Source organism: Alosa pseudoharengus, unplaced genomic scaffold, assembly GCF_046254945.1.
Source record: "Alosa pseudoharengus isolate Yale_2024_CS ecotype anadromous, Long Island Sound unplaced genomic scaffold, YU_APseudo_1.1 YU_APseudo_1.1_scf_24, whole genome shotgun sequence".
Classification (NCBI taxonomy): Eukaryota; Metazoa; Chordata; class Actinopteri; order Clupeiformes; family Clupeidae; genus Alosa; species Alosa pseudoharengus.
This window is the reverse complement of record NW_027468689.1, coordinates 22,296,443-22,311,478: the sequence shown is the minus strand read 5'-3', so window position 1 is coordinate 22,311,478 and position 15,036 is coordinate 22,296,443. Positions and strand designations below refer to the sequence as shown.

Genomic DNA, 15,036 nt, shown 5'->3' with positions numbered 1-15,036 from the left:
GCTTGTGTGTGTGTGTTTTGTGTGCGTGTCTGTGCATGTAGATCATACACGTGAAATGTGGTGCAGTTCAGAACATCTCAACTGAATAAAGGGGCGATTAAATCAGTATAATATTGCATTTTCCTTTTTTACCCGAGGTTTGGGGCACTCATAAATGAGTGATTATGGGCTAGCGGCAGTCATAATAAACCATCTGTCTGTTATAATCAGTGTAGCCTAGCCTACCATGCATCATTATGATGATGTAGCCTAGCCTAGGCCTACTAGTGGTAGGCCGTATACAAGTGGAGCCTTTAGACCTCATTAAATTTACATGGTGATGGTAAAGTTTGATATTTGTGACTTTATTTCAGTGCAAGAACATTTAGTTAGCTTTTATTTACACACAGTTTGCTTTTATTTACACACATATACTATTAAATAAATTACAGAAATCAAATGGGGAAAACCCATCACATGGTGAAATTTCACCAACTTAAGATTCCATCTTAATGGATGTTGCTACGATGGTATCCAGGATGTTGCTAGGGGACGGTATCCAGGATATTGTTAGGATGGTATCCAGGATGTTGCTAGGGGACGGTAACCAGGATGTTGCTAGGATTGTATCGGAAACTTAAGTTGGTGAAATTTCACCATGTGATGAGTTTTCCCAGATCCCATTCCAAATGGTAGGCTAGGCTATAAAGAGCTTACATAATGAACATCTTGGGAAAGATTTGTGTTTCCAGAATTATAAAAACATTATTAGGCCTAGATCATAAACAAAGCCTGTTTCCAGTGTGCTCCCAGAAAAAAAGAGAAATATTCCTGAACTTTTTCAAATCACGTCAAACAAATTAACCATTTAAAATAGCAAATCATTGTTTTTTCATGGATAAGAAAGACCATTATTGTTTTAGTTGTTGATTCAGGCTATATGGCTATTTTTATTCGCTATAGTCACCTGAGTATATTATTCTTCAGTTAGTTACAAATATATCTAAATTTTTCACAAGTTTTAGCCTTGTGTTTAGTCCTTGCTCCTCTTGTTCAAGAGAAAGGGTAGGCTAAATATTTTTTGCTAATGTGTGCATTTTGAGCCTCACTTAAAAGGTCTAGTCAGTTTCTTCTGATGATCAGTATGGCAATTCATTGAAATCGAACATCATTTGTAAGGTACAGGCATCATTAGTAATTACAAACAAAGATGGCAAACCACACAGAGATGCAGAATCTGAGTTTCTGGCTGGCACACCGGTGCAGGCAAAGATGCAGTCCCTACTGCAACCCATGAATGGAATCAATATCTTCATTGAATTAATAGCATTCCATAAGTCCTCTCTATGTATGTAACCTATGTCATTAACCACATGCATTTGCCCCCCAGGTCTGACTGCAGGAGTTTAAGAATGACGGCTCTTCTACCTCCTGGAACCTGAAGCAGTGTCTCCCTGCAAGTGTCATGGCTGACTGCATGGGTGAGAGTTACTACGGACACTTTCCCTCCGATGCCTCAATTTGTGCTCAGTTTGTTTTGAGCTTGAAGACTTTGGAGAGCGGCTGTCTGGCACTGGAGTAGATGAGGTACGATTGGCCCTCTGGTGAGGAGAAGAACTCCCAGTCACTGCATCCAATGGTGGGCAGGCGGTGGACAGGGATGAAGCCCTCGTAGCCTTGCCACCTGAAGACAGGCGGAAAAATCAGGCGGAATTTTTTTTAACTGGCATAGATATCCACGTGCAACACAGGCAATCACACTTACTCCCCTCTTTATGAATGCGTTAATTAAACTGACGAAAATATGCAAGAATGAATCTGCACCTTTTAGATTTGCTATAATCCTAGTGGTGGTGCATAGGCTCCAAACAAAAAGTGATTCTTCAAACCAACAATGAAGCTCGTACTCATAAGGTAAAAAATACCAGAACATGTATAGCACTTTAACATAACAGCATGTCGTTTGATTAACCATTAAATGGATTACGCAACTTCTTTTGGTATTTTTTACCTTTTCAGTGCAAGCTTCTCTGTAGGTTTCAAAAATGTCATGAGGTGCTTGAACAAAATAGCTTTGTCTGAATTACTGCTGAATGAGGATGAAATCTAAAGACCCAAATAATCTCTTACCTGTATATAACACTGTTTAATGAATAGGTTGTTCCATCGTATGAGTTTGCAACCACAAGAAACTTCTCCTCACCAATGGTGAAGAACTCCCAATCTACAGCACTGGAGAAGAAATACAGGATGCATTCAGTCAGTACGACCAAAACCGAACTTTTTAAATGCATGTGGAAAACATGTTAGTCAAAACAGACAAAATCAAAGTTCTTTTAGCTGGACTAAAACACCCAGATAATGCGACAGAAGGTCGAATAACTCTTCCATGTGACAACACAAGAATCTGTGGCCAATTCAGAAGTTAGTTGACTTTTTTTTATAACAACGTTCAAAGTTCAAGGTTACTTTATTAGGTCTCCCAAGGGAGAAATTTGTTTCGGATAAAGGGTATAGCTGCCACAGCCACAATACAAAAGGCATCACAGGACATAGCACATATGTTATACAGAATAAATAAAAAATACATTATGAATGTAACAATGCCTCACCTGTAGGTTCCAATGTTCTGAAACGCAAGGAACATCTGTGTGGCCATGTCCAGCTCATATATGGTAGAGTTAATGGCATAGAGGCTTGGGCGTTTGTCATATAACATATGTCCATTGGCCACTGCCAGGAAATACCTGTCTCCAATGCGAAACATCTCCCAGTCTGTCGCCCCAAGAGTCTGTATGGACAAAGGCAATCTCTAATGAAAGCAGCTCAATAATAGATGTCTGCAAGAACATTGGTAAGCCTCTTAAATGGTAACATTAGAAATACATTGAATACGGACTGTAATTAAAAGCAAATGTAGCAGTTGGTATCATTTGATATTCAACATTATCAAATTTGGCATGTCATTAATGTAAATAGATTTAAAAGGTGGCTCAGTTACTGCAAATACAAGTTGTAGCCCTTCTGTCACCTCAAGCAAAACAACATCACCGCTGGGAACATGAATGAAGGTTTAAAAGGTTCAAAGTGGGGTATGAGGGAAAGATTCTACCTTTCATGTGTAGATAAGAAGCAAATGACTGCACCATATACATCAACAGTGATGAAATCACCTTTTTCATCAAAGGAGGTGGCTCTTACCTCACCTCTTACAAACCATGCAACTCAGCTCAACTCGTCACAGCGATGTATGAACATGATTTTTATGAGGGGCAAGGGGAAAATCTGACGTTTAATCACACAGTTTGAAGATTAAGTAAACTCCTAAATAGTATATATCAAGGGGTTAGTAACCCCTCCCTCCTCACTTTATATTTTGAGGGAGGCACAGATGTGCGCCAGGGAGTTTCCCCCCAGCCACAGCATCACACATCTCCACACAGAGTCTCTCACGTACACACACACAGGGTCTGCCGAGCTGCTTTGTTGACATGCATGATCGGAGTGAGTAACAGAGCCACGGCCATCAATCAAGCTCCTCTCCCGCACCACGTCACATTTAAATAAAGGAACACGGCTATTTTTAGCCGCCCTGTTTCCGTCTCGTGCTGTCAGGTGCAGTCGGAGATCTGTCAGAACTGATTTCTACTTTGGTTGCCTGCCAGACCCCTCTGGCATTTTCTCTCAGACAGACAGACAGACAGACAACGATCTGAACTGTATTTCAGCCTGTACCTCACAATATCAAGCAAGAATCGCAGGCAACGATAGTGTTGGCATGACACAGGAACAAGGAGGTGTATGCCCTATGTATGTTTGTTGTGTGTTAGCATCACTACAGGCAGATCTGAATCATCATTGATGAAAAGTTGAAACAATTTAAATAATAAAGCCAGCTCCACCTCCTCTCTCTCTGGTGGTTGCTGATGTATCTCAGCCCTGTACTTATACTGATGCAAGCCTTTGGAAGGTGCCCCGTGGCGTTTCTGTGGTAACAGGTGTCTCGGGCACTGACGGCTGTCTGTGGTCTGGCAGCTTTAGCCGGGAAGCACCTTGTGTGAGGCTTCATCATCTCTCAAAACACAACTCAGCAGTGATGGCTCAATGTTAATTTCAGACTGACAGTTTAAGCTAGCGTCAGAGTGATTCTGCTGTAGCAGTATTAAAGCAATACTAGAGAGAAGCAGTAGGAGCAGAGAAGTAGGTAATTGGTGGAATTTCTAAAAAGGTATTGTGAGGATGTTCTCAAAGTTTTGCAACTTCTATCGTCATTTACCAGGGATTAGTCTCAGATAAGCATTAGTCTTTTGTCAGATAAGTATTAGTCTTTGAGAATGTGAGTGAAGCTTTTGTTATGAGGATCGGAGAGGCTTGACTCCACATGATGCCCTAATCCACCTCTGACAGACAGCAGCTCGCTAACAAACCCACTGGCGATAGCGTCACTGCAAGATAAACCATACCCCTAAACTTTATAATGAAAGCATTTAAGTCTTTAGATTGATAACTGATTGTCTAGAGAGATTCACATACTATACTAGACTGTATTAGATAGGGCTGAATGCTCAAAAACTTGGTTGGTGTTGTGAAACTGAAAAACAATCACTTCTAGTTGACTGGTTTCTTCATACTGACTCACTAAACACACAGTACATCGCTGTGACAGCTTACCCGTATAGTCTGAAAGGGCTTAAATCCTCCTTGAAGCCAGATGTATATGGTGGAGTCAATGTAGGTGGATATTCCATCAAAAGCATTCGCTACTGCCAGGAAATGGTATGGACCAATGGTGAAGAACTCCCAGTCGTAGGCCCCTGAAGTCAAGAGGGTCTGGTTCACCTCGAAGGCCTTGGTGCCTGGGTTCCACTTGTAGATAACACTGTTGATGTTGTGGTCTCCATTGGCTGAAATAAAAGTTGCCATTACCCAGCAGCAGCCAATGAATAACAATATCAGTTATCAATATCTGCTGGACCAAACAGTCTGAAATTTCTTGAAATCAGCTGAGGATATTCAGACAATAGTTTTGAACTTATGTTAATATGATCAAATTGGCAGTAAAACTAAACATTATGACCTGCCTGGATGTCTAGGATGGATGTTATTGGCTGGTTTCATGTTTGTACCTCTCCTGTGATTCGCCACTGCCAGGAAGGACTCATCGTTGATCTGGAAAGCTTCCCAGTCTCGAGCGCTGTGGGTCTCCAGGGTCTGGTAACGCACAAACTTGAGTTTCTTCAAGCTCCACTTGTAGATGATGGAGACCTCCTTCCATCCCTCCACTGGCCCTTTTGAATTTGACACAGCCAAGAACACCTGACACAAGAAAGACAGAAATTTGCCCTCAGTGGAAAAAAACAGTAAATAACATTTGACAAAATCGTCCCAGTAGTTGACTCGGCACACTAATCAAACTCACACATCCTGAGGGTATTTAAAAACATAAATGATTGATAGGGGTTATTCATCACCAGTGGAGGTGACATCAGATTCATATGTTATTTTAAGTGATTTTTATGTTTGTAGGATATTTAGGAGTCAAACACACATGGTGGAGGTGACTGCTCTTGCTCTTGAATTTCCCCTTGGGGATCAATAAAGTATCTATTTATCTATCTAGGCCTGAACTGGGCCGGGAGCTATAGTGACTATATGGAAGATTACTGTGAATTCTTATGTTGTGTTAGGACTTGAACGAACAGCAACTACAGAATCTCTCCATGCAAATCTTATTCAAACATAGAGATGCCATGAGAACACTTCAGGTCAAGCAGTATGTTACAGATTTCTTCACCAGTTTAATCTCTCACTCACAAAAATGATACTCCGCAGATACTACAGCAATTGTCTGTGTATATTAGCTGCATTGTGCATAAACGGCAGGCTAGTGTTTTATGCCAATAATAATAGAAAATAATGTATTAACTGCACCCATGTATTAACCGCAGTGCCCAATAGCCCAGTGAATCGGAATGATATCATGCTTTAATCATAAAGAAGAATGAGGAAAAGAAATGCATTCCCATCAGGGTTGTGCACAATTCGAATTGCAATTCTGCTTCCTGTTTGCTACTTCAATTGAAATGCCAGTGAAATTCAAGAATTGAATTGGAATTTAAGAGCCAGTTTCAATTCAATTCTGGAATTTTGCACAAGCCTGATTCCCATATGATTTCCATCCCCATTACGTATATTGAAGAAAATTAGTATGATTTTTATAGTTAGCCTACATTAGTTAAATTAAATGGCATCTTTAAACACAGCAACTTATGACGTGTAACACATAATTTTTATGTACTGATGGACAGCACTCAACAGTCATTTAAAATCTTTTTAAATCACTCCACGGACGCTTCAGGCCAGATGCTCTTCTTCAGCGTGCACTGGCGATTTCACTGGTGATCAACTCTCATTTAAACCTCCATCATGTTCCTCTAGATGTTAAAAAGTGCTATCAATTACTTGACACATATGGTATGCTTGATTTACCCTGCACTGTGTCAATAAATTAGCAAATATGGGTGATGATGATGTGATCGTTGCCACGAGAAGAGTCCAGTTCATGGTGCAATTTACAGTTTAAAAGTAAAGCCCTCAGTATCATCAGTATGTGTGTGTGTGTGTGTGTGTGTGTGTGTATCTGTGTGTGTGTGTGTGTGTGCACAAATGCTCAAAGGAAATAAACCCCATGACCTTGGAGTCATTAGCATCAAGGTCATACTCCACTAGCTGAACTTCAGAAACTCCTAGCCCACCTTTTTCCCCACAGTGAAGTGCTTCCAGGCCACGGCCTCGCAGGTGCTGATGTTCTGGTAGAGTTGGAAGCGTCCATCGGTCCACTTGTAGATGCCTGAGCCGGGGCTTGTGGAGCGGTGAGCCATGGCGGCAAACAGACCCACGGTGGGCACCTGAAACACCTCAATGTCATACGTCTCTGAGCTGGTGAAGACGTCCTGGTGATCATCCACATAGTCTAGACGCTGTTTCTCTGTAGACACAAAACATGTGTGTGTTTGGGGGGGGGGGGGGGGTGATCCCTTTATATTTCAACATAGGTGATATAATCAGTACTTCAATCATTTATTGAACAGTTCCTTGTCTCAGCTTCACCCCCTTATCTCTCTATTGATCCTCTGTGGCAGCAAATTGCAATATTAACAGTGGATGTGCCTTATGTATGTGCCACATTCTCCAAACACACACAAGAAAGACATCAATCCCCAGCTCAAGCCAAGTGCCTTATCCAATAGCGTAGGGTAGTGGTGGCAATCATGAATCTCTATGTCATTTTTTGCTCACCTGTTCAGCTATTCACTAAACCTGACCTATCCTGGACACCAACCTTGCAGCATAGGAAGCCAGGAGGCTCCATCACACAGGAAGAGGCCTCTCTTCAGGGTGTCAAACCAGAGCTGACCCCTCTCTGTTCCCGTGCAGAACGGGCGTGACCCCAGGGTGACCCGCACCTCCGACTCTGTCAAGGAGAGAAAGGTGTGTTAGAACATTCTGTACTATTCACAATCCTTTGAATATATAAGCATAGATAAATTCCATAGATCAATTAATATATAAACACAATGCTAAAATACATCATAATAGCCATGTGTTATTGTACATAAATTGTTTATAGACAAACATTTGGAACATCTAAGCCAGTGATATTCACATAAAATGGCACTAAAATACTGTAAGCATGATCACTATACACATAGGGTGTACATAGGAATGTCAAGCCAATTAATACAGTAGGCACCCCGGGCTTTCACTGTACATACACAATCTTGTTGAACTCTCTTAATGTGAATTTCAACATAGGCCAAAAAACCCCCCTGTCAAAGATCAAAGTCTAGCCATAGCGGGGGAGTATTAAATAAACATCCATTAAATGATTGACAGGTATCACAAAACACAGGATATCCCTATTTTCTTTTCTTTCCCATCAACAAGACAGGGTCATTCACACCAATAACTATAACCATAACGGTAATAAATTATCACTTTATTTTATATGAACAACAACGTCCACACATAAACACATTTATCGATAACGATATGAAGAACAATATCGTTGGGGATAGTGGGAGAGTGATTCTGAGAACAGCCAATCAGAATCCATCAAATTGTAGCCATCACATTCATCAACACGAGGAGAGTCTTTCCATATTGTTTATCAATGTGGACGCATTTATTGTTATAGTTATAGTTATCTTTATAATTATCGCTCCTGGTGTGAACGACCCTTTACTCAGAGCTTCCTGTCCACTCTCAGCTTGTCCACTCACCGTATGGAGGCGAGAGAACATCGTTTCCTGGCAGTGGTACAGGTAGTTGACCCAGGGCAGCAGGGACAGCCAGCTCTGCCAGCCGGGGGTTTGAGGAGGGGCAGATCCGTGTGATGGCATCAGAACCAGGCAAGAGAACCAGCTGACGCAGTAAACCCTGGGATGAGTGGTTAACAATGTCAGGGAAGCGATCAGATTAATAAAAGAAAAATTGTGTAGTGCTGTCATGTGTGAGTGTGTGTTCCAAGGGAGCGAGAGGTCTTACCGAAAACAGTCCTTTCCAGCGCTTCCGGTTGCCTACGTAGATCCTGGAGCCGCTTGTGTTGAGGTCTGCAGGGAATGGTTTCTTAAGAACCCTACAACACAAACACGCACACAGAGAGAGAGAGAGATAGAGAATCAGAACTGCTCTCATGGTTTGTTTAAAATTTGATTCATTGGAATTGCATTTTATCTCAGGCATCTCGTCCCACACTCACAGCTCCAGAGCCATTCCACAGTCTATGGTCAGCGTGGCATGTTGCCCGCTCAGAGCCAGCACCAGCGTGTGCCAGTGCCCGTCGGCCAGATGCACGTTCCGGAAGGTCAGCCGCTCCTTGACTTCTGACCCCTGGTAGAGGAAGTGGAGATGCTCTTTGGAGAACTTCAGCCCCAACAGGAGCTGGTTGCCATCGCCCCTCACCATGGAAAAGATGTACTCACTCATCTGAGGGAGTGGTAGAGACAAAATAGCAAGGAGAGAAAAGGACAACACATTGATTTGGTCCTAAAGATGATTTGTACACGGCCCAGATTATGCCCCAACAAACCCCAACATTCTTATAAGTTGTTGGTTGCAGTTCTTAGAATGTTCAGAAAGCCAACTTGGAGCTCCACACATCCCAGACAGTGACTGACAAGAATGACTTTTGGAAATGCCAAACTCAAACAACTCCATTCAACAAAAACCAACAAACACAACCGATGATGCGCACTGACCCAACTGTTGGCATTTGTTGCCGTTTGTTGGAGCAGTGTGCAAGCACCTTCACTTTACAGAAGAGTTCTTTAGACATCACACAGTGGGGCCATGGGGGGTTACTTTAAAGGGTAACACTCTAGACTCACCTTTGGTGCAATGCGATCCACCTTTATCGTCACAACGACAGAAAACTCGGAGGGGAAGCGCTGACAGTTGACAAAGATCTGCGAGGAGGGGAAGCCGAGGCCTCGCAGCGGACCGGACAACTGGACCCCTTGCACCCCTCCGTCCTGGACCAGCCGCACCCCTGCGCCGACGGCCTGGCCTCCCTGCGGGAGCACGCGGGACAGGAAGTCCAGGGGCAGCAGGTCTGCTGGGGCAGGAGACGAGTCCTTTATCTCTACATGACTTCCTCCCCTCGTCACCTCTTCCTCCACCATCTCTACTGATGCTGCCGCACCTTTATCTAGTCTACCCATGTCGGCTGAAGCCAACAAAAGAGAAACAATGAAATGCGCTTACTTTAGCTTGTTACGGCTAAACAACAAAAATAAACACCTAAAGAATAGAGTATACATAACATAACATATATATTAAGTAACATAATTCTCTTGACCTTTCTAACACAGTGTTATCTGATAATATCTAAAAATAATCTAACCTAAACAAACATAAAGCAATCTGATACATGCGCTCATAAAGATATGATACTGTTATAGGGCATTGTGGTGAGTAGGTAGCTTGCATTAGTTGTCATATGGCATTCAAGTTTGGCTTGGGAACTTAATGAGTCCTAATCATCCAAATCTTGTAAGAAGACAGTGCCCTTTACACATCAAAAACCCAGAGATGGGGATGTCCCGATAAGTGCTCCTTTCATCTGGGAGTCTGTGAAGGATTCAAAAGCTTTCAGGATTTTATGGCCCTTCATTCATGTGTCAGTGTGTGCAGAGGGGACATCGGGCACCGTATCTCTCTTTCCATTCATGCAAATGGACCGCTATGCAAAACATGGCGATGAAGAGAGGATTAAGTAAGAAGAGCGGAGGGAAAGAGAGAGGGATGAACATGGGAGAGGGAGGGAGAGATGAACAGAGTGTTATACATAAAAAAGAGAGAGCTGAACAGACAAGAGAGGAGGAATAAGTGACAGAATACGGGAAGAGGAGTAAAAGAAAGGAATGAACAGAGAAAGAGTGAGAGCTGAAGAGTGGAAAGAGGAGAGGACGGGTTAGAAAACAATGAGTATAAGACATGACTGGAAAAGAGTGAGAGAAATAAACAAAGGGATAAAAAGAAGGGAATGAGAGAGTGATGAACAGAGAAGAGGGAAGAGAAAACAGGAGAGAGATGACCAGAAGTTACTATAGCAACTGTAAAAACATACATGCTAGATTTAAGGAGGATATTTTAAAGCCCTAATTTGAATGATGGACAAAAAGCGTAGCAAAAGCAAAGGCGTACGTCTAATTAAAGCTTATTTAATAACTTGGCCAAATAAATTGGCTAATTCCTTGTTTTTCCAACAACTGTGCTGGGGCACACTAGTGTGCCGTGAGAGATCATCAGGTGTGCCGCAGAAAATTATCCAATTGTCACCTCACTGGTCCAGAAAAGCAATCCTACATTGCATCGAAGAATTTATAACCACATGCTCTCATTGAGTGCATGATTGCACTATTTGTAGTATGCATGCATTCTACAATGGGAGCCCCATATCCACAGAATCATCACATATCCAGGTCATAACAACCAAAAATTAGATATAGTCACCTACGTATGAAACAGAGGGTGCTTGTTTTATGAGCAGGTCTTGCATACAAGCCATAATAAGGCCATACCTGCGTAATATTTGAAGTTTTAGGCTATGGCCTGTTTATTTTTTCTTCACACAGGATGTTAGTGTGCCGTGGGACATTTTAAGTGTCAAAAGAGTGCCGTGGCACAAAAAAGGTTGAAAATCACTAGGCTAATTTAACACTAAGGGGTAAGACCTTAACTGAAACATCGATGAGTGTGCTCAATGCTCCCGCATGCAATACGGTAACTAATTCATGCATAAGAACTTTGATTGCTTACAGACTTTGCACTTTGCCCACCTTATAAATCAGAGCAAAAAACAAAAGTGTTTTTTTTGATGAATTTGTAAAGGTTTAGGTTTAGGCTGGGTGTTCAAATGGCACTTGGGGATGTTCACTTAAACCTCTCTAAAACCACACATCAAGTGTGTGTGCATTTATGTTAGTGTTAGTGTGTTTCATTGGGGGGGAGGGGGTGTTATGAAGAGGTCCGAATGAGCAGAAAAGTAGGAATTAAGAGTTCTGGGGCATTCTAATTGAAACTTTCTCGTAACTGGGAAATATACTGGGAACACAATTTAAGACTACAACTGGAAGGCACCATAAACATGTGATTTTTAATTGTAAAATACTTTTTCTTCAGTAGTGCCCCAAGGCGTAAGCCTACTGTACATCTAATATGAGACTCATAACTACTTAATTAATGCTATTAGAGCTATTTTTAAACTCATAAGAAGACAACACACTTGCTGTAATTTACGGCCTTTGAGTTTGTCTCAAAGCAGATCTGTCTGTTGTTGGTAGAGACTGACTTAATGAGTGGATATGAATCTGTGGTCAAAGTGTTTAATTTATATCTGTTTCCTTCCACACTATATCAAAGTGTGTCTGAAGGTGGGGAAGACCCAAATGGATTAAGTTTCAAAGGCAACAAGGATATTCACCAGACACAATATTGGGGGTTGGTAACCTATTCCTGAAAACTTTAGTTTAAACAACTTGATAGGCCATATGGAATGCAATGTGCATTTGTAAGGGTGCTACATTGCTAAATGCTAAAAACGGCTGTCTCTGTGGTATATGACGCATGGTCTTTCTGTTGTACAAGTGGGTGAAAAGGATTTTTCACGCTAATGCATATATTTCTCAGTGGAATGCAGCCCAGAGGGTGTTCCCGAGGTTTTAGCAACACTTCATAATCAAGTGATCACTACCATTAGGGGGATCCCGCTGTGCAGAGGGCGCAAAACGCCCCTCACACACCCACCCTGAGCCCCCTCCTTCACCACCCCCCACCTCTGTTAACCCCGGGGCAATTGTGAGAAGCCCCCCCCCCCATCGCCCAAACTCACTTCCTGCTGCTGTGGTAACTCCAGCCCATAATAACTACTCCCCTCTATTCAGAGTTTATAACTTTCCCTGCATCCTATAACCATACCACCCAAACCAACTCAAGTCTAACATTATAGTCATTGTGCTGTCAAAATGCCATTGCATGGTAAAGAAGAAATATCCGGCATGTCTACCGTATGTACAGTATATTTGCAATGCATGTCCCCATACATCAATTCACAGGAAGCTGTTGTATAACAAATCATGTCAGTCTTTAGATCTGCAGATCTCCTGCTTAATCTCACCTCTTTATAGAATATAGAACAAATATAGACTGAATTTTTAGGTGATTCAAGCTAAATTTAAATGTTTATTATACATTCTGTGAATAGCATGAACTTTTGAGCGTGTCGGTAATGTTTCAGTGTTTGCAGCATGAATCTGACTGGTCAGCTAGTCTGGGTTTGGGGACACCTCTACCTCAAATGACATTCGAAATCACCCACATCCTCAACTCCTAATCTTCAGGAGGATGTGAGGCTCCGAACGAAGATAAACAATCATTTCAACAGGTTCTAACCTTATCTATTGTGGGGGATTTAATGTGAGAGAAAACAAGAGTTATTAGTGCAATAGTATATGTATGTCCAGGACTCCAGGCACTGGGTTAAGTAAATGTGAAAATCAAGCCTTGATATGAACCCATCCTAACTGATCACATTAATTCTGTCCTACATATAATTTAACTTCTCTTGGAGATACAAGAAATTTTGATGAGTTTTTTTGTCAAAACTGCTCTTTCTTCATGCATTGAAAGAATGAATATCCTCAAGGCAATTGAAAGATGACCCAAAGTAACAGAGCAACAGAGGATGAGGGGGGGGGGGGGGTATAATAAATGACCTACCTGTGCACGGTCTCCATGGCATGGCACCCAGCGCAACATCACCCAGAAACAAGAGAAGGGTCAGGGAGATCATCAACCGGTGTAGCCCCATCATTTGGGAAGTTCTCTGTGTGTCCATTCTCCCCAAAGGTCCCTCAGAACCAATGCTATAACTCCTAATAAGTCCAATATTAACTTCGCCTCTCAGCACTGTGACATCTAATTTGCCAAGAATGTTCCAGAAGTGGAAGTTGTCGTTTGTTGTTTTGCTTTGTTGTGCCACCGCAGTGAGCAATAGCACGTGTCACGTTGACCCCCTCAACGGATCAAAAAAGAAATCAGAGAAAGACTAACAGACAAACTTCCGCCGTACATCTTCACTTGTGCACACTTTAAGCTCTAACTCGTAGTCCCCGAAAACTTTGGCCACTGCTGATCCTCTCGAGTGGCCCTCTGGTCACGCTGCAGATCTACTGAGGACTGAAGACGATTGGCTCACAGAGGGACAACACAGTCCCCAGGAGTCCACTGAAGCTCTGTCTGGTGGTCCCTCCGGCAGAAGCGTCCAGCACTAATCATTAACTTGCCTGTCAATGATCAATGCCAACGGGACGGGCCACTGTGGAGGGACCGAGTCCCTCTGAGGTCTCTTCTCGTCTGTTTTTCTGACGGCTGTCACAAAGTGCTTCTGTCCAGTCTTCCGTCCGGCAGATGTGTACTTACAGTCAGGGGAGCATCATGGAGTGGTTGGTGAGGTTTCCACTGACCTCTTCTTGAAGTTTGTTAGAGCTTAAGGAGGAGGGAGAGTGAGAGAGTAAGAGAGAGAGAAAGAGAGAGAGGGTGGGGAGAGAGAGAGACTGCACTAGTTGGCTCTGGAGAGAGAGAGAGAGAGATGTGAACCAAGGGAGAAGGGAGTCAGGTATTTAGATAGACATTTAAATGAGCGTAGGCAGGAGAGGTGGGGTTGTGAAGAGGGAGGAAAGAGAGAGAGAGAGGGAGGGAGGGAGAGTGAGAGAGAGGTTGAGTCAGAGGGTAGCGGAGGGAAAGAGGGGTGAGAAGAGGAAGAGAGAGAAAGAGAGAGGGAGGAATAGAGATAGGGAGGAGTAGAGATATACAGAGATAGGAGGATGTGTGAGTGAGTGAGACAGAGAGCAGAAGGAGAGGGAAAGAGAGGGGAAGAGAAAGAAAAAAGAGAGTAGGAGAGATGGAGAGGGGGAGGAGGGGAGTAGGAACGTTTCATCAGGTGGGATTCAAAAGCTTAGTTCACCTCATTGTGTCCCCCCCCCCCCCCCCCACAAACCCTGATGGGAGGAGTTGGCTAGTTCGACCTGTTGTCTGTCCTCACGGTGAACTATCGGCAGTCTAACGCTCAGGCTGCCTGAGGGCCACACTTCATTGGGAAAGATGCTTGTGGTCTGGCGCAGTCGCAGTCTCACTTTCTCTTTCTCCACATATCCTTCTGTTTTCTTTGCAATAGTGTCAGTCTACCGAGTACCGTTCGAACGACAGTTCTAGTGGAGTAACTTGGGGTTAAGTGCCTCACTCAGGGGCACAATGGCGGCATAGAATTCCCAACATTCCGGTGTTCCATTTGGAATCCCAGATCTCTAACGACTAGACCACCCCACGCTCGGTGCTCCTTGCAATGTGTCAGTTCTGAAGGGTCACATCCCCTGCTCTATGTTTTGGTCAAGCTCTCTTGTCCTCTCTTGTGCTCCATGCCATGTGTGTCTCTCCTCCACATTCCAGAACAACATTCTAATCCACAGGGGTGCGACACTCCTGGGTGACAGTCTG

The 15,036-nt window shown here is 43.0% G+C and overlaps 1 protein-coding gene across 1 annotated transcript; it reads right to left on the bottom strand.

The window, feature by feature from the left end:
• Positions 1–363: 363 nt before the first annotated feature.
• On the bottom strand, positions 364–14,048 carry tspeara (thrombospondin-type laminin G domain and EAR repeats a). The gene is made up of 12 exons (XM_076302697.1): positions 13,261–14,048; positions 9,369–9,706; positions 8,741–8,967; positions 8,527–8,617; positions 8,262–8,418; positions 7,322–7,453; positions 6,735–6,967; positions 5,106–5,295; positions 4,651–4,883; positions 2,592–2,770; positions 2,110–2,211; positions 364–1,663 (listed from the first exon to the last, which is right to left on the bottom strand). Exons 1-12 carry the CDS (start codon positions 13,376–13,378, stop codon positions 1,507–1,509), a joined length of 2,157 nt encoding a protein of 718 aa, XP_076158812.1. The 5' UTR covers positions 13,379–14,048; the 3' UTR covers positions 364–1,506.
• Positions 14,049–15,036: the final 988 nt, after the last annotated feature.